Source organism: Leptodactylus fuscus, chromosome 3, assembly GCF_031893055.1.
Source record: "Leptodactylus fuscus isolate aLepFus1 chromosome 3, aLepFus1.hap2, whole genome shotgun sequence".
In the NCBI taxonomy this organism is placed as follows: Eukaryota; Metazoa; Chordata; class Amphibia; order Anura; family Leptodactylidae; genus Leptodactylus; species Leptodactylus fuscus.
Window position 1 is genome coordinate 224,903,923 of NC_134267.1, and position 25,533 is coordinate 224,929,455.

The 25,533-nt window shown below is 46.1% G+C and overlaps 1 protein-coding gene across 2 annotated transcripts in view; it reads left to right on the forward strand.

Annotated features, from left to right (window-relative positions):
• The first annotated feature begins 1,007 nt into the window (after nucleotides 1–1,007).
• The window catches only part of RCAN2 (regulator of calcineurin 2), a 61,862-nt gene continuing 37,336 nt past the window's right edge, over nucleotides 1,008–25,533 (forward strand). Inside the window, exons 1-2 of one of the 2 annotated variants that reach the window (XM_075269249.1) lie at nucleotides 1,008–1,027; nucleotides 11,001–11,227. In XM_075269249.1, coding sequence (XP_075125350.1) covers nucleotides 11,003–11,227 — 225 coding nt within the window. In that variant the 5' untranslated portion in view covers nucleotides 1,008–1,027; nucleotides 11,001–11,002. The other variant, XM_075269248.1, reaches the window with a different exon arrangement.

Below are 25,533 nucleotides of genomic sequence, written 5' to 3' on the forward strand. Positions count from 1 at the left end.
TATGACTAGCCTGTATATAACACTGTATCTGCACCCTGTATATAGCTCTGTATCACTAGCCTGTATATAACACTGTATCTGCACCCTGTATATAGCTCTGTATCACTAGCCTGTATATAACACTGTATGTGCACCCTGTATATAGCTCTGTATAACTAGCCTGTATATAACACTGTATGTGCACCCTGTATATAGCTCTGTATAACTAGCCTGTATATAACACTGTATCTGCACTCTGTATATAACACTGTATCTGCACACTGTATATAGTTCTGTATCACTAGCCTGTATATAACACTGTAGCTGCAGCCTGTATATACCCAGCCTGTATATAACACTGTATCTGCACGCTGTACTATATAGCTCTGTATCACTAGCCTGTATATAACACTGTATCTGCACCCTGTATATAGCTCTGTATCACTAGCCTGTATATAACACTGTATCTGCACCCTGTATATAGCTCTGTATCACTAGTCTGTATATGACACTGTATCTGCAGCCTGTATATAGCTCTATATAACTAGCCTGTATATAACACTGTACCTGCAGCCTGTATATAGCTCTGTATCACTAGCCTGTATATGACAATGTACCTGCAGCCTGTATATAGCTCTATATAACTAGCCTGTATATAACACTGTATCTGCACACTGTATATGACACTGTACCTGCAGCCTGTATATAACACTGTATCTGCATCCTGTATACATCACCATATCTTCATCCTTCATATAACACTACCTATGCAGTATATATCGATCTATCTGCAGCCTGTATATAACTCTGTGTACACCCCTCGCTATCTCCACCCTGCAGACACCGCTGTATACAGCTCTGTATACGTCACACACTATATACACCGCGGTGATGAGGTAAGTTCTCAGGTTCACATCACAGTGTGGGCGGGACAGGCTGCGGTCGGGCGGCTGCTGATTGGCTGTCCGGGCTGTCAGCTGTGCGCCTGTGTGGTGGAGCGGTGCGGGCGGGGACAGGACACACAGCTGATCTGCTGCGGCTTCTGCAGGTAGGTGAGAGACGGAGCTCCGGGGACTGCTGTGTTATTGTACAAGGTGAGCCGGGAGGAGGTGATGGGTGCCGGGTACCTGCAGGCACAGGGGGCAGCACACCGGGCATATACCTGCAGAATGGACAGGACGTGACAGGCAGAGGTCAGCTGTGTGCATCAGGAGATGGGGGCGCTGCTGGGGGGATGCTGCAGTGTATGGGGCACTACTGGGGGCATGGTAGGGGGGCGCTGCAGAAGTTGTATCTGCAAGAACCTGCAATGTGTGTGGGAGCAGTGCAGGTCCTGTATACTGTATGTGTGTGTGTATATATATATATATATATATATATATATATATATATATATATATATATATATATATATTTCTACATAATGTAAGTATGTCTGTGTATGGCATGGACTGATAGATATAACTGTGGGGTGGAAAGTTCTATGGATAGTCAGGGAACAGTATACTATATGTTCTATTCTATATGATATATAGGCAGTATACTTTATGATCTGTTACTGTATGATCTAATAGATTTCCTATATGGCCAGTATACTATCTGATCTATTGTATATGTTATACGGGCAGTATACTGTCTGATCTATTGTATATGCTATATGGGCAGTATACTACCTGATCTATTAATAATAGTGCATCTATTTCCTCTTCATCCAGTAGAAAAATGAAAAGGTTACAAATCAGTCACTCTATCTATCTATCTATCTATCTATCTATCTATCTATCTATCTGTCTATCATCTGTCTAGATCACATCTATCTATCTCATATTTATCTATCTTTCCATCTGTCTACGTCACATCTAACTTTCAAAGCATCTATCTATCTCCTATCTATCTATCTATCTATCTATCTATCTATCTATCTATCTATCATCTATCTATCTCCTATCTATCTATCTACTCCCCAATATAATTTATAGAAAGTAGTGCTGACGGTGATTGTAATTCTGGCTAACATAATTTGGGCTGCACCTACACTAGCGCCCCCCTCAGGCCCTCTTCTGCATCTGATACATGGTTTAGCAGACATCACTTCACAGCACACAGATATATTGTGTTTTGAGAATAATTTACAATCCACTTACATCTCTGCTTATTCTTGTCCTAGGAGTCCAGGGGGCGGTCCTATTAGTGACTGTCAGCTTTTCTTGTATTGGTGTGCTTACAAGGAGAGCTGTCAATCACTAATAGGACCGCCCACTGGACTCCTGAGCCCAGAACGAGCAGAGCTATAAATGAATGAAATATATATTATTCTGAATCTTTGCCCATAAACTATATATCTGTCTGCTCAGCTCCTCCTGCTCTATAACATATTGCCTGCAGATTGGACTGATGTACAGGATGGGACAGGATCCCTTTAATTCATACTAAAGGGTAAAGGCACCACACTGGTTATCCTCTCCCGCAGCGCTGCCGACCGTTAATACATTTATGGACAGATTATATGATGTGGAAGTTTTTTCCAGCATCTGTATATGGTAATACATTTGTCCATGAGGCTGAGAATTCAGGATATTGTGATGGTCCAGGTGACAGTAAATGCTGCGTGTCTGAGCTATAGACGCTTAGCTCTTATAATGGTTGACATTCATTTATTTGGTTTCCCAGTATGACCATTCAAAGGGTTTGTCTGGCTGTAATTTTTGGCTGAGGATCACATCACAACCCCATACCAGTTCTAGATCATATAGAAATATATACATAGAAGTTTTTGGCACCGTACTGTGCCCCCACAGAGAGACCCTACCGTGCAGCTGCACTAACCACATTAATTAAGATTTTTCTGGTATAGAGAAGTGAAGGGGTTAATCTACAACTCTCTGGTCATTTAGGGTAGTCTATATTGTACAGGAGGAGGTAAATACCTGGGGGTATTTGATAACACAGGGGGTTAATAATGAGTGGTCTAGGGTTTGATAGCACATGGGATTAGTGTCTAATCGCTGGGGGTCCTATTGCCAGTCCCCCATTGATCAGAAGAACCAAAAGTCTCCCTAAGGCCTCCTTGTGGATGGAACGTCTGTACACTTACATGACTCGCACTCCATTCACTTCTATGGGGCAGAGGGCACTGCCGGAGATTACAGTCCCAGTAGCCCCATAGAGGTGAATGGGTGCCGGTCATGCAAGTGTACTGACGTTCCATTCACATTGAGGCTTTAGGAGGATTATCGGTCCCCTGTCCTGATCACTGGGGGATCCAGCAATTGGACACTTTTTCCCTGTCCTGTTAATACGGGATACATTGTACAAGATGGGGTTAATACCTGGTGGTCTAGTGTACAAGAGAAGGTTAACCCCATGTTGTACAATAGACAACTAGGTATTAATACCTGGTGGTCTACAGTACAAGAGCGGGTTAATACCTGATGGTCTAGTGTAAAATAGAAGATTAATACCTAGTGGTCTATTGTACAGGATGGGGTTAATACCTGGTGGTCTAGTGTACAAGATGGGGTTAATACCTGGTGGTCTAGTGTACAAGATGGGGTTAATACCTGGTGGTCTAGTGTACAATAGAAGGTTAATACCTAGTGGTCTACTGTACAAGATGGGGTTAATACATGGTAGTCTAGTGTACAAGAGCGGGTTAATACCTGGTGGTCTAGTGTACAAGAGAGGGTTAATACCTGGTGGTCTAGTGTACAAGATGGGGTTAATACCTAGTGGTCTACAGTACAAGATGGGGTTAATACCTGGTGGTCTAGTGTACAAGAGAAGGTTAATACCTAGTGGCCTATTGTACAAGATGGGGCTAATACCTGGTGGTCTAGTGTACAAGATGGGGTTAATACCTGGTGGTCTAGTGTACAAGAGGGGGTTAATACCTGGTGGTCTAGTGTACAAGAGCAGGTTAATAACTGGTGGTCTAGTGTACAAGAGGGGGTTAATACCTGGTGGTCTACAGTACAAGATGGGGTTAATACCTGGTGGTCTATTGTACAAGAGAAGGTTAATACCTAGTGGCCTAGTGTACAAGATGGGGCTAATACCTGGTGGTCTAGTGTACAAGAGGGGGTTAATACCTGATGGTCTAGTGTACAAGATGGGGTTAATACCTGATGGTCTAGTGTACAAGATGGGGTTAGTACCTGATGGTCTAGTGTACAAGATGGGGTTAATACCTGGTGGTCTAGTGTACAAGATGGGGTTAATACCTGGTGGTCTAGTGTACAAGATGGGGTTAGTACCTGGTGGTCTAGTGTACAAGATGGGGTTAGTACCTGGTGGTCTAGTGTACAAGATGGGGTTAGTACCTGGTGGTCTAGTGTACAAGATGGGGTTAGTACCTGGTGGTCTAGTGTACAAGATGGGGTTAATACCTGGTGGTCTAGTGTACAAGATGGGGTTAATACCTGGTGGTCTAGTGTACAAGATGGGGTTAATACCTGGTGGTCTAGTGTACAAGATGGGGTTAATACCTGGTGGTCTAGTGTACAAGATGGGGTTAATACCTGGTGGTCTAGTGTACAAGATGGGGTTAATACCTGGTGGTCTAGTGTACAAGATGGGGTTAATACCTGGTGGTCTAGTGTACAAGATGGGGTTAATACCTGGTGGTCTAGTGTACAAGATGGGGTTAATACCTGGTGGTCTAGTTCCCTATTCTTCAAGGATTTGTCCTGCTGTGTGACACATTCATGGCCTTCCGCTGCCCTTCCTGACCTGGACAGATTTTTCCATAGTAAAGGATGTTTTTTATAGTCCAAAAACTACAGTATATGGCGATGTAGTGTAGAGGAGCAGCGTACCGTATACGTGTTACCAGGCTATATACTCGGGCTGTGTTTAGTGTCTGTCCTATATATGTTGGGGAGATTTATCCTATCTAGCACAAGGACAAGGGGAGCAGATGCCTATAGCAGCCAGCCAGGTAAGGCCTAACGGTCTGTGAAAAATGAGAGCTGGAATCTGATTGGTTGCTATCGGCAAGTGCTCCACTTTTCCGTGCACTAGTTTTGGTAAATCTCCCCCATTATTCATGTGCAACCTAATATATCTTCCTAAATAATGATCGTAAGGATTACGTATAGAGGGGCCCGCACTGAGGGGGACTGTATACGGATGGCTGACTATAGGATGACAGTAACCTACTCTGAGCCTGGACCTGATGGCAGTAACCTCTTTCCATATATCCTATTAGGATGTATGGCGTCACAGAGGGAGACCCCTGCATTTATATAAGGTAATGTGCCCCCTACTGGAAATCCTGAGAATATTAGCAGTCACTGACTAGTTCTGTGACCAAATATAAGCGCAGCTCTGGGTTATTCTTAATCTACTGCAGAACCTCTTTATACTTATTGACATATCAATGTAAAATGTCCTCAACCTTTTCATAATTGCTGCCGACAGCAGCTGAGGAGTGTATAAGGATGTTCTGCAGCAGCTGAGGTGTGCATTATGAGGTTCTGCAGCAGCTGAGGTGTGTATTATGAGGTTCTGCAGCAGCGGAGGTGTGTATTAGGATGTTCTGCAGCAGCGGAGGTGTGCACTATGAGGTTCTGCAGCAGCGGAGGTGTGTATTATGATGTTCTGCAGCAGCGGAGGTGTGTATTATGATGTTCTGCAGCAGCTGAGGTGTGCATTATGAGGTTCTGTAGCAGCGGAGGTGTGCACTATGAGGTTCTGCAGCAGCGGAGGTGTGCATTATGATGTTCTGCATCAGCTGAGGGGTGTATTATGATGTTCTGCAGCAGCTGAGGTGTGCATTATGAGGTTCTGCAGCAGCTGAGGTGTGCATTAGGATGTTCTGCAGCAGCTGAGGTGTGTATTAGGATGTTCTGCAGCAGCTGAGGTGTGTATTAGGATGTTCTGCAGCAGCTGAGGTGTGTATTAGGATGTTCTGCAGCAGCTGAGGTGTGCATTATGAGGTTCTGTAGCAGCGGAGGTGTGTATTAGGATGTTCTGCAGCAGCTGAGGTGTGTATTAGGATGTTCTGCAGCAGCTGAGGTGTGTATTAGGATGTTCTGCAGCAGCTGAGGTGTGCATTATGAGGTTCTGTAGCAGCGGAGGTGTGTATTAGGATGTTCTGCAGCAGCTGAGGTGTGTATTATGAGGTTCTGCAGCAGCTCAGATCTGAGTCTGTCACAGAAGAAGCACCTCCTACAGTAACAATCTGTGATAGACTACCTGTGCAGGAGAGATCAGCGGCGCCTATGTAGCAGTGCTGATCTCCGTATAATCTTCAGGCTCTCCACATGGTTACAGGAATTTTCCATTGACATCCATTATATTGTCAGTGTATTTTCTTCCATTTCCTATGCACCTTAGTAATACCATTTATACCAGGTGGGAAGGGTGAGTGCACCAGATTGTATACTCTGTTTCCCTGTGGAGAGATGAAGGCTATTTCTGGAGTCTGCATTCCCTGCTATAATGTGCATGGTATTTATAGTAAATAGGAGGTTGGACACACAATGCAGTATGTATAGGAAATCTGCTGTGTTCCCTGGAGGGACGCTGGGCTCGTGGCTGTAATCATGGCTAGCATTGCCCTGTGGGTTCTTACCTTACCCGATATTGCACAATTACAACTCCCGTAAGCAGTAAAAGGCAGACGCCATGCGTGGTATCTAGAAAATCCATATTACTCCCACTGCTGTGTATACAAGAGCCGCGCAGTGAAAGGGGAACTCTGCAGTCTCCATTTCTAATTATTCAGTATTTAAGAAGAACAGATTACCGCCATTGTTTGGTAATCCTAAATGGGGTTTTGTCATGGTGTTGCTTAGGAACAGCGACTGCAGTACATGGGTAACACCTCGAGACCTCCAAGTACCTGTGGAGACCAGCAGGGACGCCTCAGTACACATGCTAGAAGTCACTGCGGCCCTATTGATATTCATATGCATGGTTAAGTCATTGAGGATGATGTTCCCCAGACGAAATCCAAACATCATGAGGAATCATTATTTTTGGCAATTATACGACTTTATATATTCATATGTTTTATGTTCAGCAGTTTTCCCCTCCTCAAATTGTCAGTTCTCCCTGAGCTGGTGGGCAGAATAGATGTGATCCTGCTCCGTAACTCTCTCACGCCTGGTTCACATCTGCGTTTGGGTCTCCGTTTGAAGAGTCCACTTGGGGAACCCCGAACGGAAACCTATCCGCATAAAAAAGTGGTTACCTACGGAACCCATAGACTATAATGGGGCCCGCGGGATGGGAATTACAGTTGGATGCCGGATTAGGAACTAAGTGTGGTCCAAGGATTACAATTCATCACCAGTTCATAGGATTGTTAGTAAGTCTCTGATTTGTGGGGGTTTGATTTCTGGGACCCCACTACTCTGGAACAGGGCTACCGTGTCCCTTCTTAGAATCGAGCGTGTGTGCTGCCACTCCAGTCAATTCTATAGGACTACTGGAATCTCCAGTATTCTGCTTCTCATCGTTCATAGGATTGTGTTACGTGTTCAGTCACATATGGAAGTGACTTGCGTTGTGGTTGTTGGCTAGGTCAGGAGGTATAGAGGGCAAGTGGAGAAGTAGTTGGATAGATCATGAAGGTGAGTAGCTTGAGAAGAGGTTTCTGGGTAGGTCAGGAGGTGTAAAACATGGAGCCAAAAAGCTTGAAGAAAAGTTGCTGAGATGGTCAGCAGGGTAAGCGGCCAGGAGGAGAAGAACTTGGGAAGATCGTGAAAGGAAGAAGCTTGAGGAGAAGTTGATAGATAGGTCAGAAGGGTAAAGGGCCGGGAGGAGAAGTACTTGGATAGATCATCTAGGAAACAAGCTTGAGGAGAAGTTGTTGGGTAGGACAGAAGGGTATGTGGTCAAGAGGTGAAATAGTTGGATAGATCATAGAGGAAAGAAGCTCGAGGAGAAGTTGCTGGATAGGTCAGAAGGGTAAGTGGTTAGGAGGAGAAGTAGTTGGGTAGATCATCTAGGGAACAAGCTTGAGGAGAAGTTACTGAGATGGTCAGGAGGATAAGTTGCTACGAAGAGAAGTACAGTAGTTGGGTAGATCATCTAGGGTACAAGCTTGGGGAGAACTTTCTTGGGAGGATAGAAGGGTAATTGTCCAGGAGGAGAAGTAGTTGGGTAGATCATCTAGGGAACAAGCTTGGGGAGAACTTTCTTGATAGGATAGAAGGGTAATTGTCCAGGAGGAGGAGAAGTTGGGTAGATCATGGAGGGAATAAGCTTCAGGAGGAGTTCTTGGGTAGGACAGAAGGGTAAGTGGCTTGGAGGAGGAGGAGTTGGGTGGATCATGGAGGGAATAGGCTTGAAGACAAGTTACTAGGTAGGACAGGAAGGTGAGATGCCGGGTACTTGGTAGACAGTGGCATAACTAAAATCCTTTGGGATCCAGTGCAATTTTTTTTTTTTTTTAAATAGTGCCCCCCTTCCCTATGGCATAGCCTTGATAACCACGATTATGGGTGCATCAGCAAAATCAATGGGGCACAGCTGTAGGACCCATACGATTACAGTAACAAAGAAATGCATATAAACAACTGATCAACAGCGGTCCTGACAGTCAGACATCGATGATCTCAAATTGATGGCCTACTATCCTAATGATACGGCCCCCTACCCTGCTGGGCCCTGTTGTAAGTGTGCATTATGACTCTGTTGGTTGATCATGGAGGGAAGAAGCTTGAGGGGAAGTTGCTGGGAGGGAACGTAGTATGATAGATCATAGGGGTAAGATGCCTGGATGGCCTTGCATTCTAGTCAAAAATGTACCTAGAAGGCTGGGGCAACAAAGACAAGACTTTAAGGGCAGATTATTCACCACAATTTTGCAAAAAATTTGTATCAATTTTTCTGTAGATTTCCTCCAGATTTCTAGCATGCCTCCATAAATACCCACCCTAAACCATGAACTCCTGTCTTACAGAAGAACTCCGGGTGGAGCAAGGTCTGGGGGCAAATCTATATCATCCTGTATTATAGCGATGATTTGCAGCTAGCCTAGACAAGTGCTGTCCATACATCATGCCGGGGACACGCAGAGTAATTACCCAGCATTCCCTTGCTTCTCATGTTTGCAGCCCGGGATAATTGCTCTCACTATCTCTGTGGTCATTAGCTGTATTGTTATTGCCAGTACACAGAGGAGCGGGCAGACAGCGAGCTGGCGTTGTGCGCTGGGGAGGCTTTCAGGCGGCTCATTTGGGTGTCAGGTTTATCTGGGTAGTGACTGTTTCTTTGCTAACAAAACAAGGCTTAGACACCTAATACCTCCAGGAATTCATACAGCAGCGCTCTGGTATTTTAATAAGGTTAAAACTTTTTCGTTAAAACGAAGCCCTATTCATCACAGCGCGGTCGCTGCACGGTGTGAATATGGATTATTTCTCGGGATTAGGCTGGTACTGGCGGCTTGTTGGGGCGCCAATGTATTGCCAGGAATGCTGGTCAGCTTGCAAGGCAGGGTTAGATTTCATTTTGGGCATTTTTTTACCCGGAAAGATTTGAATAGGGAACAGATTTGCTACTTTTTAGATTGTGATCATGTCCCGCTCATACAGCTGCATTTCACGTTACAGTGTTGGAGTGCTCTTTCTTTAAAGGCCATGTGTCTTGCAGTGGGTACTGACATGTGTGACAAAATATACATGTTGTGAGTTGAAAATCTATTTTCATCAATCGTGTCCTGCTCTCATTGCTGTATGTGTTGTTACAGTGTATACATGCGCCCTTTTCTTGGTCCACGTGGATTTCATCCACTGCATTGAGCCTTATACAGACAGTAAGATATGTCTGGTGCCGCTTTTGACCCTGCTGGGTACCCAATATGATAGAAATCATTACACTGCAAGGAATGACTGTCAGGTGACAGCTGCTCCGTTTTCACTTGTCTGCAATGATCTATAGGCTCCATAGAGGGTGTTATCATGCACATGAACAATTGGAACCTATTAACCTATGTTTTCTGTAGGGACATGAGTGATGCTATTCATCATGACTGGTCCTTCACCCCCCCCTGACATCACCTGTAAGGAGAGTTGGGGAACTCCCATACACATAAGACAGGTGTCGGTACCTTCCAAAAATCATCGGATTCCTCTGAGGTGTGTGGAGGTCTTTAAGTCAAATCTTGCATCCTTCAATAATTGCCACTGCACTGATTCCATCACAGTTGGAATTTCTTCTCTAGCCCCCACCGTTCCTGAGCAAACAGTGCTGATATTTGCAGCACCCAATGTGCCAATTAGGCACTCTTCTGTCAGGTGGGCGGTCCCAGACTATCTTCTCCAGCCCAAAACTGCCCACCTGACAGTAGAAAATTTCAGCACCCTATATGCAACTTTTGCCCTGGAATGGTGGGGTGGTGAAAAAACTCCAACTGCCCCAGAATCAATCGAGTAATACCTATTGAAGGATGCAAAGAGTTAGAGGTGGTGGAAGGTCCTCTTTCAGGCCACATTTTGGTGTACTTGGATTTGCCAGATACGCCCTGCTAAGGATTATGGGAAACTAATATGCCAATAAGTCCACCATGATGGCAAGAGAAAAACTTGCTCTAGCGCTACCTTTCTTTAAGGTTGTTCTCTATAGATCAATGTATGGTCTTCAAGAAACCTAGTAGTATGATCTGGGATCAAAGCCAAACCAGACCTATCCACAGACAGCCACCGATGAGGAACCCAAATACAGCTGTTTATTTGATGGGTTTCTATTTCTTATGGAGGAGATATTCTGGCTTTGCTTTAATCCTAGATCATGTTATATAGGTTTCTTGAAAACCAGGCATTGATCTATAGGGAGCTACCTTCCAAAAGATGGTGCTAGAGCAAGTTTTCCTTTTCCTTCAAGGAGGACTTATTTGCATAGCTTTTCCTTCAGATCTTTAGATATCTGAAGACTCTTCTCATAAATGGGCAGGGAAGTGACTACTGGAAACCACCTCTTGCTTCAAGCCACTGCCCCACCTGTGGGTACGTTTGCTGGAGCTCAGGGCCTTTGGTTTGATATTGACTGTCCTTATTTCTTCTCTCTGCCAGGGATGAGGGAAGACCTGTACTTTACTGGGATGAGGGACCCCAGTTATTTTGCCTGTGTTGTCGGGGGTGGAGAGTTCCTCTTGCTCTATCCAATACACAGAAGCAAGGACTTATCTGGATATCTGACCGAAGAAGACTTTCAAGGCATCACCGACTTCAATGACCTTCCTAATTCTCTGTTTGCCTGCAATGTTCACCAATCCGTGTTCGAAGATGGAGCCAGCAAGGTAGGATATCGGTTCTGATCTCTTAAAGGACCATTAAAATATATGAACTACCTCCTGCCCTTGGGGATGGCACATGTTGAGTTGGTCGGTTTATATTGCTACATGTACAAAAAGGCTTTCATGTAGTCAATAGGGAATCACTATAGTGTGACCTGGATGTGGTAAGAGTAACTGAGCATGTGTGTCCACCAACACACAACTCAGTAGGTGGACATGCACTTTTCTCTGTGAACACCAGGTGGCCCCGTAAAAATATAATCTAATGATTCGTAAATGGCTAATGTTTCTTAAGAATCCATTGCCTAAAACACAGGTTAAACCTTATGTTTTTTTAGGATCTGTGCAGTCAATATGGTATTTAATGGGGGGGGGGACAACTCGTATAAAGTGATATAGTCCTTGGATTAGCAAAACATGGCAGTTACCCCTTGCAAGCTGTTAAGCCATATGCAATTACTAGAGACCATTGATATATGGAAACCATCGAATTTAGTAAGGCTGGTTTTAAATGAACTACTTAAATTTTCTAGCATCTAATATAGCACATGTCCTAACCTAGCCAAGGTTCTGCCCTCCTAAATCAAATATAAGACAGATGTCCAGATTTACTAAATGGTGTTAAGCTAGACAGCCCCTTGCGGGACATGATGTCAGGATTAGCACTGGCTAGAATATCGCCTCTATTGGCGTCACCTCAGACCGACTCATTCTCTGTGTTGTATAGTTTCAACAACCTCACATAGGTAAGACAACAAACATTGGTGAACATGCACAAGTAGGAACTTACCTTAAAGAGGTTTCCCATCGCCCTTTCTCACGAGTTTGCCTGCTGTCTCTTCTACTCACTTCCTGTGTTCTTCAACAAGCTGGGGAGAAGCTTTGACTGTTTGATGGACAGGGCGCTATGAAGAACCTCAATAAATATGGACATTGCCTTTAGCATGAGAGATTACTTACTATCTTTACTAGAAATGTAAAATCAGATCAAATGATATACACAGTAAATGTATATTACATTACACAGGGGTGAAAACTTGCATTTTTCATTAATCTTAACACTTATCCCTGTATACAGAGATAACAGGCACTGTCCTACTATCCGAGCACTTATTAGCAAATTGCAATTAGTTGACCTGATTGCCCGGGACCCAAGATCAAACACGATCCCTGAGAAACCGCCTCCCCTCCAGAGAGCAGTGTGTCATGTCACCTGTCCTGAAATCCTAGATAACAACATACCAGGCTGGGGACCTACAGTAGGCAACCAATGGGAGGAATGATGTCACATAGCAGGTAAATTCAGCGCATTTCTAGTATTTAAGAAAACTATTGAATTTATATAAACTAGCCGTTTATATAGAATACTTGAGATGGGACTACCCCTTTAAAGGATTTCTCCACTTTTGACAATCTCTATATGTGAAAAGGGTCTTTTAACAGTAACATTATATGTGGGGAAACCTGTCAGTAAGTGTTTAATTTTCCTACAGCGCCACCTCTGGGGAGGTTAAACATTACACAGTTCTGATTTATATTAATGGCTAGCTTGTGTATTGTGGACAGGACGGGTCCTCCAGAGTGAACGGACCTGTATAAACTATTGGAATCAATTCCATATGGCTTCAAGGGGATTACCCAAGCTTATCAATTCTTTAGGGTAGGTCATTTGAATATCAGGGGGGTCTGACACCTAGGACCCCCACAGACCAGGATAGGTCATCAGTTGGTACTCCCAGGAAACCCCTTTAATAAATCAAATCAATAAATTGGGCAGTTTCACCAAATTTTCCGATACTATTTGATCTGAAATAATTTGCGGTGATGCACTGATCGCTGGTTCAACACTATACACTGCAATACACATGTATTGCCCTCTATATAGGCTGACGCATAGGCTGACTTTCTCATTTCTGTGCAGGATCAAACAGGTACTGGGGGCTACTAGCAGCCTGGGGTCACTGGCCATACCCCGGGCTGCAGATGCATGGCAGCACCGCCCTAGCTTGCTGAGGGGAACATGAAGCATGGCAGAACCACTTGGATGCCGCAGTCATGTTTGACCGCTTCATCCAAGGGGTTAAAACCTGCGATCGGAGTTGTGCTCTGACCGGGGGTTATGGAGCAGGGTGTTAGCTGTCAGGTACAGCTAATACCTGCTCCCGATGCCGAAGGGCGGGCATGACGGGGTTAAAGGTCTGTGACATAACAGGGCTGCTGATTGGCTGCATGCATGGCATTATGAGTGATCCCACGTTCCCAGAGTTCCTTGCCCCATGTCCTAACGTGCAGCAGCCATTTTTAGAAGCATGAGGAAATCCAGATTTGATGCAAATCAAATATGTCCTGAAATTCGGATTGAATTCCAATTCGATTCGCTCATCTCTAATCACATGGACCTCAGTGCTGGAGCAGGTAGAAGAAGCATGGTTCTTCTCTATCCTCCGTCTTTACGTGAGCTGCCATCTTCATCGCAAAGGGTATTTCTGCAGCGGTTGAGGGACTACAACTCCCAGCATGCTTATGAGACGCAGGTTACAGACCACGACGTTGCCGCACTCCGCTATCATAGACCAAGAGACCAGAGCCAGGATGGTGAATGATGGATGCCTTCTAGGTAATGTGTGAATCATTCTCTCCAACATTAGACCATGCTGGGAGTTGTAGTTCCACAACAGCTGGAGTTCTGCCAGTTCCAGGACTTTACTGTTGCAGCAGAAAATCCAGTTCTCCACAATCCTGGGCGATCTGCAGTTTAGATAATGTACAAGTGGGTCATTCTGCAATTGATTAATGTACAACAGGATTATGTCTGCGGAGGAACGCGGCCGCCGCTCAGGGACGGGGGACTATTTGTGGCTTTTTTGTACATTTCTCTTGACATGTTAGGCTTGCCCTCGGTTATTTGCAGGAATCTGAATGTAAACAAGTCCTAGAATATGCCACATTGTGTTAGTGAGGAAGGGCAGAGGGAAGGAGGGAGTCTGAGCGCATCAACCCAGGCTGAAAGGTATATCATATACTGTAGTGTCTGGGCCAGGCTGGCATACTCCGAGGCTTTTGTCACTATATTGTGGTGGAGACTAAAGTGTAACTCCGCTAAGATACAACTCTATACTATAGAGTGCCCGTATACCTGACCTTCAGGACGACCGTGTGAGCATCCCAATCATTAAACCGAAAAAGGAACCATGGTGGACCCAAGAGCGGAGCTTCCTCTTCTAATAGGGTTACTAGATTTCTAAGTGACACGGTCCCGACTGGGAGCTCTGTAAAGGACCCCATTGCTGTCTGGACGCTTTGTGTACCCACTTTTGCAAAAATTCAAACTCCCATTCATTTCAATGTGAGGCAGACGCTGGAGCTGAGGTTGAGTCTAGAATGGAGTTGTTTAAATTAGGTGTACTGTGGATCCAGTAGGGGGCGCTGTCATGGCTAACACACCTTTGCATTTTATAGTGTTGCATTGTTGAAGTAGAGACTATCTATGCCTCTCCTATGTGCAACCCTAACCCACCTGGCTTGATGTGGGCACAGCAGCTGGCGCCTCATACTAACAGTCCCAGGAAGTGGCGCCACCTACTGGATCCACAGCATACCAGGCAGCACCTGATTTTATCTGCTCCACAAGAAATATTTGCCCTAAACCTAAAGGAGATGTGCAAGACTAGATATTGATAGGTACCGCCATTTAAGTGAATGGGAGCTGAGCTGCATTGCTACTACACAGTGTACGGAGCCACCTACCTGCAGTATGCCGCTGATCAGTGACGGACCCCTATCAATCTGTCCTGTGGACAGGCCATCAATATGTAATCTTTGACAACCCCTTTAAATAAAGGCGTATTCCTCAAGCAAAAATCCTATTGGACAATATCCCAGCGATATCCGATTCTGGGAAAGCTGTGTAGTACCAGGATAGCCTCTATTACAGGTCTGCCAGACTTGTCACATACTGCTGAATGGCAAACCAGCCTAGTTATTTAGCACCGCACTCCCCCTTAGGAAGAGTTGACATTCAGGATTCTAGGAAAGCTGGGTGACCACTTGTAATGGCCAGTACTATCCTTCGTCGTTTCCTAGAGTTCCACGGTGTATGTAACGCGGTTTCGTGGAGGTCGAGGCTTCCTCCGCACATCGCTTTGCTGCAGCAATCTGAGCCGTCACTATTTTTAGGCTGATGAGCACTTTTTCTTTGTTGTATTAATAGCGCTTGGCCCGGGGCTGGTGGAAAGTGACCTCAGTGCGGGTAAATGATGTCACCCAGGTCTGGAATGTCCGTCCCGGCTGCTCTGTCTACAAGTCACATCTCTCATCTTATCGGCCTCCTCTCGCCTTATAAGGTGGATTATCAGAGAATGGAAGTTGTGATGGCGAACGGCAAATGTCACATGACCTGTGACTGGTGAACGCCGCCTGTGAAACTACAACTCCCACCATGTATACTTGCTGTGGGGTCGAAGGTTGCTGACCCCTGACATGCCCCGAATCCTGCCTGGCAGGTAATGGGGCAGCAAAATTGTCCATTTTGCCCATAGCAATCAATCGTAGGGTAGGATCGGTTGCAATAGACAACAAGGAACATTTATCATTTTGTATGGCCTCTGTCTATGGGGCTGTAATACTAGACAAGGGTGGCGCTATTCTTAGGTATTAAACAGAACTAAAAATGCCATCGCTGTGCGGGGTACGTCACCAGTCCCTCACCAGCGACCACTGAGGCCACCGATTGTTCTCCGTGGTCAGTGAGCCTCTGCACTCATGGTCTAGTGAGTCCTGACACAGGTGGGCATGGGCAGCAGGATCGGTATTAAATTTTATTTTTTTTTCCAATTTACACCCACCCCAGGCGCCCCTGAATTCCCAATAATTCCTTCATAACCCCTTTAATAGATGTTAAAGGGATTTTCTGATATTAACCAATCCACTGCAATTCCAATTCCTGCATAACCCCTTTAATAGACGTTAAAGGGATTTTCCGATATTAATCAATCCACTGGATGGGTCATCAGTATGTGATCTGTCTTGTATGTATTACTTGCTTTATGCACTGCCTGTCCACTAGCCACTTTAGGCACCCTCAGACTGGCTTTGACTCCAAAAACCGCAGCAAAATCTGCAACAAAAAAATCTGCGTTTCTGCAACCCCATATTCATGCAGTAGCTATCAGCTGTACATCATGACTGCCCCATATACATGCACACTGAGCCGAGGGTCTATGTATTCTCATTAGGGAGAAGAGAGTAAGTTCCTATTACACATCCCTGGCAGTTCTGGCTTTACACCCATGGAAACTTAAGTATCACGCATATGAAAATTCAGCACGCCTGATCCTTCTTTGCCCCAACGTCAGAGCACCCCCATAAACCAAACCCCTACTAGACCCTGTACAGACCGGTAGCCACCTATTAGTATCGAACTCTTACCGTATAATGCGTGTCTATGGAAATTACTCTTTGACAATGCTGCCACCTGCTGGTTACAAGAAATTCTTGTTCCGCTGCTGCAGGTCTGAATATTCATAGAACACTATTAGTATCCGTCTTTACAGGGATTTTACCAGTCTATAGATGTCAGTGGGAGCAGAGTTACAGTAATAAACTTCTATACAGTATATGGAGTCATCTGCTTCTGGCTCTGTACACTGTATAGGAGGATGCAGCCCATGAAGCTGATCTGTGCAGGGGCTTGGTGTCAGGTTGCATTACTCAGGTATTAATGGATGGCCTAAAAAAAAAAACTCCTGGAAACCTCCTTTTAATGACTTATCCTACGGACCAGACATCTGTATGATCGTGCTGGAAGAAAGAAATAAAAGCACATTTTACACGTATACCAAAAGGACCAAGATTAGGCCCCCAAATTGGTCACAGGAGGGAACCACACTTCACCCAGGGAAATTCAAGCAATGTCTTTATTCAACAACAACATGCTACGTGTTTCGGTTTATCAAGTATACATGGAGAGAATGACGCATTCTACCATATCAGTTTTACTTTTGCTGATAGCCCCATTATGACTGCAGCACATTTTGCATTTCTCTCTGAGGCAGGAGGAGTGTACATACAGAGCAGTCTACCCCTCCCCCATCCGTTATTACTACTATTGATTTCTTTAGATAAAATTCTGCCAGGAGTAACTGTACAATAGCAAACACATAGCGGAGAAAAAGCAGCTCTGATTTTACCACTCCATTGTAGCATCTACTATGAAGAAGAGACTTGCCCCTCCCCCTCCTTCATAGTAAGACCTACCCCTTCCCTCACTTCCTGTGTACCATCTTGAGCTTGTTGATTTTTAAAGACTGAACTTCCCTAGTAACAGGAAGGGAGCAGCAAATTAGGAAGGAGGGAGACACCTAGTGGCAGGAACTTAGAAAGGGTTATCAGGCAGAAAACAGCAACATTTGTGATTAAAGCACATTATATCTTGGTCCAGAATCACAAGATTTACGGAATGAATCAAATTGTCTAAAAAGTTAGTGACTATTTAACCAAAGAGAGTGATCTACAGAAGTGGCAAATCTCAATTCGTCAATTGGCAAACCTCATGGCAATAGCTCGGTCCTCAGATTTGTCATGTAGACAGTGTAAACTTAGTCTGAAACTACACCAGGTTTATCACAGTGATACTGGATGATTTGGTGTATCTAGACTGTGTGTAGTCTACATTTATACCAACTTTTGTTTGGCTTACTTTGAGACAGAATTGTAGTTCATTTTTGACGCCTCATATCACATTTAAGTCACACCTACTTTTTGTTAAAATCTGCACTCACACGGCTAGCAAGTTGAAAACTTTTAGCCCAAACTTGACACAACACCTTTACTCCAGCGTCTAGTCAAAACCACAGTAATAAATCTGGCCAGTGTGCTTTGTGGTTTACTGTGTAACTACATTGACTCTGTTACAGCAAATAATATCGCCTTCTGTGAGAAATCTCTGCAACATCTGTACGCCATGCACCAGCCAGCCATATTGGTGCTTAATCTGCTACATCAATAAGGGCGGGTTCACACCTGCGCCCGCTTTGTGGTTTTCCGTCTGAACAGGAGACGTCTTCTGGTCTATGTGACAAAACTGTTGTTTTTTTTTTTTTTATTAACCGGACACAAAGTCCTGCATGTCCGACTTTGTGCCTGGTTAAAAAAAACTGGTTTTGCCGCGGAGAGTCAGAAGACGCTCACGGGCGGACACTTTGCAAACCCATTCAAATGAATGGGTTTGAAAACGGACTGCTGGTTTCCGTCTCCTGTCCAGTTTCTTGGGCAGAAGATGGAAACCTGCAAAACGGAGACCGGGCGCAGGTGTGAACCCGCCCTGTTTCGTATATTTTGCCTCTATTAACCACAAGGGGGCACCATAATTCAAAAAGTTTATACGGGTGACAACTTGAAGGAACAGTACAGCAGGCAGTGGATGTGAAAGGCACGGGGTCATGGCACAAATACAGATATTTTAGTATTTAGAGGATTCGCTCCTCGAGCGGTTCTTGTTGACATTAATCTACAAGACACCATTGAAGGTCCTGTGGCCTACTGCAACTTTTTATAGTTGTATACCAGCTAATATAGAGAGCACAGGGTGAATGTGGTCACGACTGGCAGACATGAAGGGGGCGGTGTTGGAGGATTTATCATGACTTCTGCGCAGAAAACTGGTGACCAAATGAGGGTTATAGTGGAGCTTCATCGTGTGGATGGGAAGGCCGCTCTGCTGGGATGGCGTGACACGAGCATCTAAGTGGACACAGCGAATTGCTAGACACCGAGGTTGGATCCTTTGCGCTAGGCCACGTTGCTGTGGCCTAGTACAAAGTGCTCAGCTAAGACTGACGCCAGCCCGCCACCCTGCGGACAGGCAAAGAACCTCCCCAAAGGCCTGGACCAGTGGTTGGGGACCCCTGCTATAAATGATACATTATAGTTGGGTGTTCCTGATCCAGGAGATTTAGGGCTAGTTCACACGGGGATAAGCGCCGCGCATTTTGGTCCTGATTCTGATGCGGGAATCCACATCAGAATTGGACCAAAATGCGCCTGTCGCCTGTTTCCAACAGTCACGGCTTCCCCATCCGGAGTAGGCCCAAATGAATGGGCCTAGTCCGGAGGGTGCTGTCGTGAGGCGGACGCTGGGGCTGCCTCAACCGCAGAATCCGTCTGAAGAAAGGACGGTTCATTTCTTTATTTCCGCGAGCCGGAACATACCGCTCACGGAAAAAAGGAATCTAGCGGTTTACATAGACCTCTATTGTGAGGGGGCAGATTTTGAGGTGGATTCAGCGCCAAAATCCGTCCCCTCTTGCCCCGTGTGAGCGAGCCTTTAGGTTATGCCTCCGCTGACAATGGTCTCAGTTTCCTGTCCTAAGGGTTTAGGGTGAGAATAAGACATGGCGGACTAAGAGAAAATGATACTCAGTGGCGTAACTATAGCAGCGGAGGTGGCTGCCACAGGGCCCGGGACATTAGGGGCCCGGTGACAGCCGCTACCGCTGCTATCATTATACTCGGGGGAAGGGGGGGGTTCTTTTCGGCCTGCGTCCCGGGTCATGTGACGTCCGACGTCATAGCAGGACGGCAGCAGAGAAGACAGCGTAGGAGCCGGGGAACAGGTGTTTTTTTTTTATGTTTTTATTCCCCCGGGTCTCCGATTATTATACTCTGGGGTCTGAAAAGACCCCAGAGTATAATAATTGTTTATGAGTGTCCACTATTGGGGTACAATACTGTGTGCAGGGGCCACTATTGGGGTACAATACTGTGTGCAGGGGCCACTATTGGGGTACAATACTGTGTGCAGGGGCCACTATTGGGGTGCAATACTGTGTGCAGGGGCCACTATTGGGGTGCAATACTGTGTGCAGGGGCCACTATTGGGGTACAATACTGTGTGCAGGGGACACTATTGGGGTACAATACTGTGGCCCCTGCACACTATTGGGGCACAATACTGTGTGCAGGGGACACTATTGGGGCACAATACTGTGTGCAGGGGACACTATTGGGGTACAATACTGTGTGCAGGGGCCACTATTGGGGCACAATACTGTGTGCAGGGGCCACTATTGGGGCACAATACTGTGTGCAGGGGACACTATTGGGGCACAATACTGTGTGCAGGGGACACTATTGGGGCACAATACTGTGTGCAGGGGACACTATTGGGGTACAATACTGTGTGCAGGGGGCACTATGGGACATAATACTGTGTGCAGGGGCCACTATGGGACATAATACTGTGTGCAGGGGCCACTATGGGGCATAATACTGTGTGCAGGGGACACTATTGGGGCACAATACTGTGTGCAGGGGACACTATTGGGGCACAATACTGTGTGCAGGGGACACTATTGGGGCACAATACTGTGTGCAGGGAACACTATTGGGGCACAATACTGTGTGCAGGGGACACTATTGGGGCACAATACTTTGTGCAGGGGACACTATTGGGGTACAATACTGTGTGTAGGGGCCACTATTGGGGCACAATACTGTGTGCAGGGGCCACTATGGGGCACAATACTGTGTGCAGGGGCCACTATGGGGGATAATAGAACGCTCAGGGGAGGGGCCATGTCAAAAATTCGCCACGGGGCCCCGCCGTTCCTAGTTACGCCACTGATGATACATGAATATTTTTGCCGCACGTTGGACCCTCCATTACACATCAACCAGCCTACAAGTTCACATGTATTAGAGTGGAGTTTGTCATTTGGCTTTGTCGATGGTACACGGTGCTTTATCACCTACTCGGCTCTGCTACATCTGTACTCCTATTGCAGCACGACCTGAAATTTGGCTGTGATTCATAAAATCCAGAGTAAACGCAGTTTTCCTTGCCAAGCGTGTATATAAAAATCTCCGGTGTCCTGGTTTTAGATGTTCATTTACTTGAACTATCCAGGGGCTGTGTGCGTGGCATGCTGATGCCGGGTGTGCGCTTACACCGGTGTCTCCTATGGATTAATGACGTCAGACACTACACTTGTGCTTTGAAAACCAATGACGGCGTCCCGGTCGTCTCCTTTTGAGCGTCGCTCCTTATGAGTTCTGACAGCGCCACCGCTTGCGTCTCCCTGAAGATACAGAAAATGTATAAATACCTTTTTGATTCATGTCCTTGTCCTTCACAAGTACCAACCTCACCGCAAGGTTATATGTGACCTCCAAAGGTGACAATTCACTGTACAGGGCGTTATCCTTCAAGCTCAGCTATCTGTGTCTTTTAAGCATGGTTAGTAGGTGTCAGCCATTTTGAATTCTCATTGGGTTAATTGCACCTCTGATAGTCCTCTCCAAAATCCTGCTGTTCCTCTCTCTGTGCCAAGATATAGTGGATCTACCGGCAACCTATACCTGAGCAATGTGAGACAAGATCAATTGTCCATCACACAGACTACAGCGGGATCCGCAACCGTTTTAGCCTTGTAGAATCCCTGGACGAAAAATTTACATCTTTGGGAACCCTTTAAGAACCCAAGACATCAGACTGTAAAATTAAAGGGGTATTCTGGTAGTTTGAAGATATTCCCTGGATATAGGATATACCGTATTTTTCGGACTATAAGATGCACTTTTTTTCCCCCAAAATTTTGGGGGAAAAGAAGGGTGCGTCTTATAGTCTGAAGGTGGCGCCTGGCATCCGCTGTACTAGAGAGGCGGAAGCCAGCAAGTGATAGACGCCATTACAGGTGCCGGGGCCTGAGACATCGCTGCGCTCCTCTGCCCTGCATGAAGCCAGCAGCGGCAGGGGCTCCTCCGTGCCCCCGCCGCTGGCTTCATGCATGGCAGAGGATCGTAGCGATGTCTCAGGCCCCGGCGTCTATCCCTCCCCGGCATCCGCCTCTCTAGTACAGCGGATGCCGGGTCAGTATCCGTGGCCCCTTCTCCCCCGGGGCCGGTCCCCACCGGCCCCGTACCTGTAAAGTTGCAGGCCGGCTCCTGCGCGGCGATATCGCAGGAGCCGACCTGTTCGGGTGACAGCCGGGAGCCTAATGAGGCTCCCCGGCCTGTCACTGCTATATTAGTACCGTATTTTACGGACTATAAGGCGCACTGGACTATAAGCCGCATTGCCCATGAGCGCCTTATAGTCCGTCTCGGTTCATATATAAGGCGCACCGGACTATAAGCCGCAGTCCGGTGCGCATTATATGTTATTGAAAGCGGCAGCAGGCAGACTTTGCCAGCGGCCGCTTAACCCCCCGCGTGCCAGCCGCTTCTATTGGAAGCGCTCGGCAGGCGAGGAGGGGCTCTATCAGCAAAATCATGCTGATAGAGCCCAACCGTAATGTTGTGAAACTTACCGAGCGGTGCAGGGTGGGCGGGCATTCAGGCCTCCTCTTCCTCCGATGTTCCGTCCTCCTCCTCCGCTGCTCGCTGATAATGGCCTGGGCACATGCGCAGTAGTAGAAGCATTATGATATTGCGCATGCGCCCAGGCCATTAGTTCGCGAGCGCCGGAGGAAGTGGTCAGGACATCGGAGGAAGAGGAGGCCTGAATGCCCGCCCTGCACCGCTCGGTAAGTTTCACGTTCTGTTTCAGCGTGACAGCAGGGCTGCCGGACACTTCCCATTCATTTCTATGGGAGCCGGCATGCGAGCGCTCCCCATAGAAATGAATGGACTGCTTTTTTCCATTCATTTCTATGGGGAGCGCTCGCATGCCGGCTCCCATAGAAATGAATGGGAAGTGTCCGGCAGCCCTGCTGTAACGCCGGCGTGTACGGCTGTGATACACGCCGGCGTTCCGTAGTGTGAATGCACCCTTACGGTGCCTTTTATGTATGTATGGAAGCGGCACGCAGACTTTGCCGCCGCTTCTATCCATATATAAGGCGCACCGGACTATAAGCCGCACTTACGATTTCTGAGGAAATCGTAGGTTTTTATGTGCGCCTTATAGTCCGGAAAATACGGTATTGCGGCTGGTCTCTATGACCAGCCGTAATACTAATAGACAGAATGTCCCATAGACGGCAATACAGTTGTATTGCCGTCTATGGGACTTGCGATCAAGTGACCGCAGGTTCAAGCCCCCGGGGGGGAATAAAATAGTAAAAAAAAAAAAGCTTTAAAAATATGAAATAAATAAAAGTTCTAAATCACCTCCTGTTTTTTTTTTTTTTCAATACAAGGTGATCTAAGCAATAGATATCCCCCAAAATGGTATAACTAAAAATTACAGCTGGCCCCGCAAAAAAACGCTCTATGCATCCCCGTACAGCTGCAGGGTCACCTGTCAATGTGGCCTTGCAGCTGTTGCAAAACTACAACTCCCATATATTAAATATTTTACCAGTTTTTGCTTCAAAATTTTTTTTCCCTATTTTCCTCCTCTAAAACCGTCTTATAGTCCAGTGCGTCTTATAGTCCGAAAAATACGGTATTTCTTATCAGTGGGGGTCCAAACACAGGGACCCCAATGATGGCGAGAACATGCTTAGCCGCACATGCCTGGCTGCTCTATTCAATTCTGTGGGACTGTTGGACATAGCCGAGTGTTGTGGAGAAAAAAATTAATGAACTACATTCAGATAGGGGGAAAAGAACCCCCATTCTTGTTATTACTGGGGGAACTGGTGGTCAGACCCCATCAATCACACAGTAAGTATCCTTTATAGAGTGTGGACTGTGTGGACCCATTGTGGAGCATTTTATTCTGTGTGGGGCCACTGTGGAGCATTATATTGTGTATGTGGGCCACCAGAGAATGTTATACTGTGTGTGGAGGGCACTGGGGAGCATTATACTGTGTGGTAGAGCACTGGAGAGCATTATACTGTGTGTGGAGGGCACTGGGGAGCATTATACTGTGTGGAGGACTACTGGGGAGCATTATACTGTTTGGAGGGCTACTGGAGAGCATTATACTGTGTGGTAGTGTACTAGGGAACATTATACTGTGCGGAGGGCTACTGAGGAGCATTATACTGTGTGGTAGTATACTAGGGAACATTATACTGTGTGGAGGGCTGCTGAGGAGCATTATACTGTGTGGAGGGCTACTGGAGAGCATTATACTGTGTGGAGAGCTACTGGAGAGCATTATACTGTGTGGTAGTATACTAGGGAACATTATACTGTGTGGAGGGCTACTGAGGAGCATTATACTGTGTGGAGGGCTACTGGAGAGCATTATACTGTGTGGAGGGCTACTGGAGAGCATTATACTGTGTGGTAGTGTACTAGGGAACATTATACTGTGCGGAGGGCTACTGGAGAGCATTATACTGTGTGGAGAGCTACTGGAGAGCATTATACTGTGTGGTAGCATACTAGGGAACATTATACTGTGTGGAGGGCTACTGGAGAGCATTATACTGTGTGGTAGTGTACTAGGGAACATTATACTGTGCGGAGGGCTACTGGAGAGCATTATACTGTGTGGAGAGCTACTGGAGAGCATTATACTGTGTGGTAGCATACTAGGGAACATTATACTGTGTGGAGGGCTACTGGAGAGCATTATACTGTGTGGAGGGCTACTGGAGAGCATTATACTGTGTGGAGGGCTACTGGAGAGCATTATACTGTGTGGAGAGCTACTGGAGAGCATTATACTGTGTGGTAGTATACTAGGGAACATTATACTGTGTGGAGGGCTACTGAGGAGCATTATATTGTGTTGTAGTATACTAGGGAACATTATACTGTGTGGAGGGCTACTGAGGAGCATTATACTGTGTTGTAGTATACTAGGGAACATTATACTGTGTGGAGGGCTACTGGGGAACATTATACTAAGTGGGGGTCACAGGAAAGTAAATGTAATATATGTTAATACATTTTGCCTATATGGGGCCCTGAAATTTTTCATATCAGCCCAGGGGATTAGAGTATGTAAGTTTTTTTTGTTTTTTTTTTCACCTGTGTTGGTGCTACAGGAGCACTGAACACTTTCTGTCAAGTTCTACGACATCATCAAGAGCTCCTACACCGGAAACCAGTGCAGTGTGAAGGTGAATGGGAAAAGGACAGCATACTTCCAACAGGCCCGAGGGGTCAGACAAGGCTGTAGCCTGAGCCCAACGCTCTTCAACATATACATCAATGAACTGGCTGCAGCCCTGGAGGCTTCACCAACATCAGGCCTCACCCTGAACAATCGAGAGGTGAAGTTTCTGCTATACGCCAACGACCTCCTACTCCTGGCCCCCACCGAGAAAGACCTCCAAGAAAGCCTGTCAGTGCTGGAAAAATTCAGCACCACATGGGCCCTACCCATCAACCAGAAGAAGACCAAAGTCATGGTATTTCAGAAGAAGGGCCACAATAAAGCCTCCACCCCACAATTCACACTGAACGGC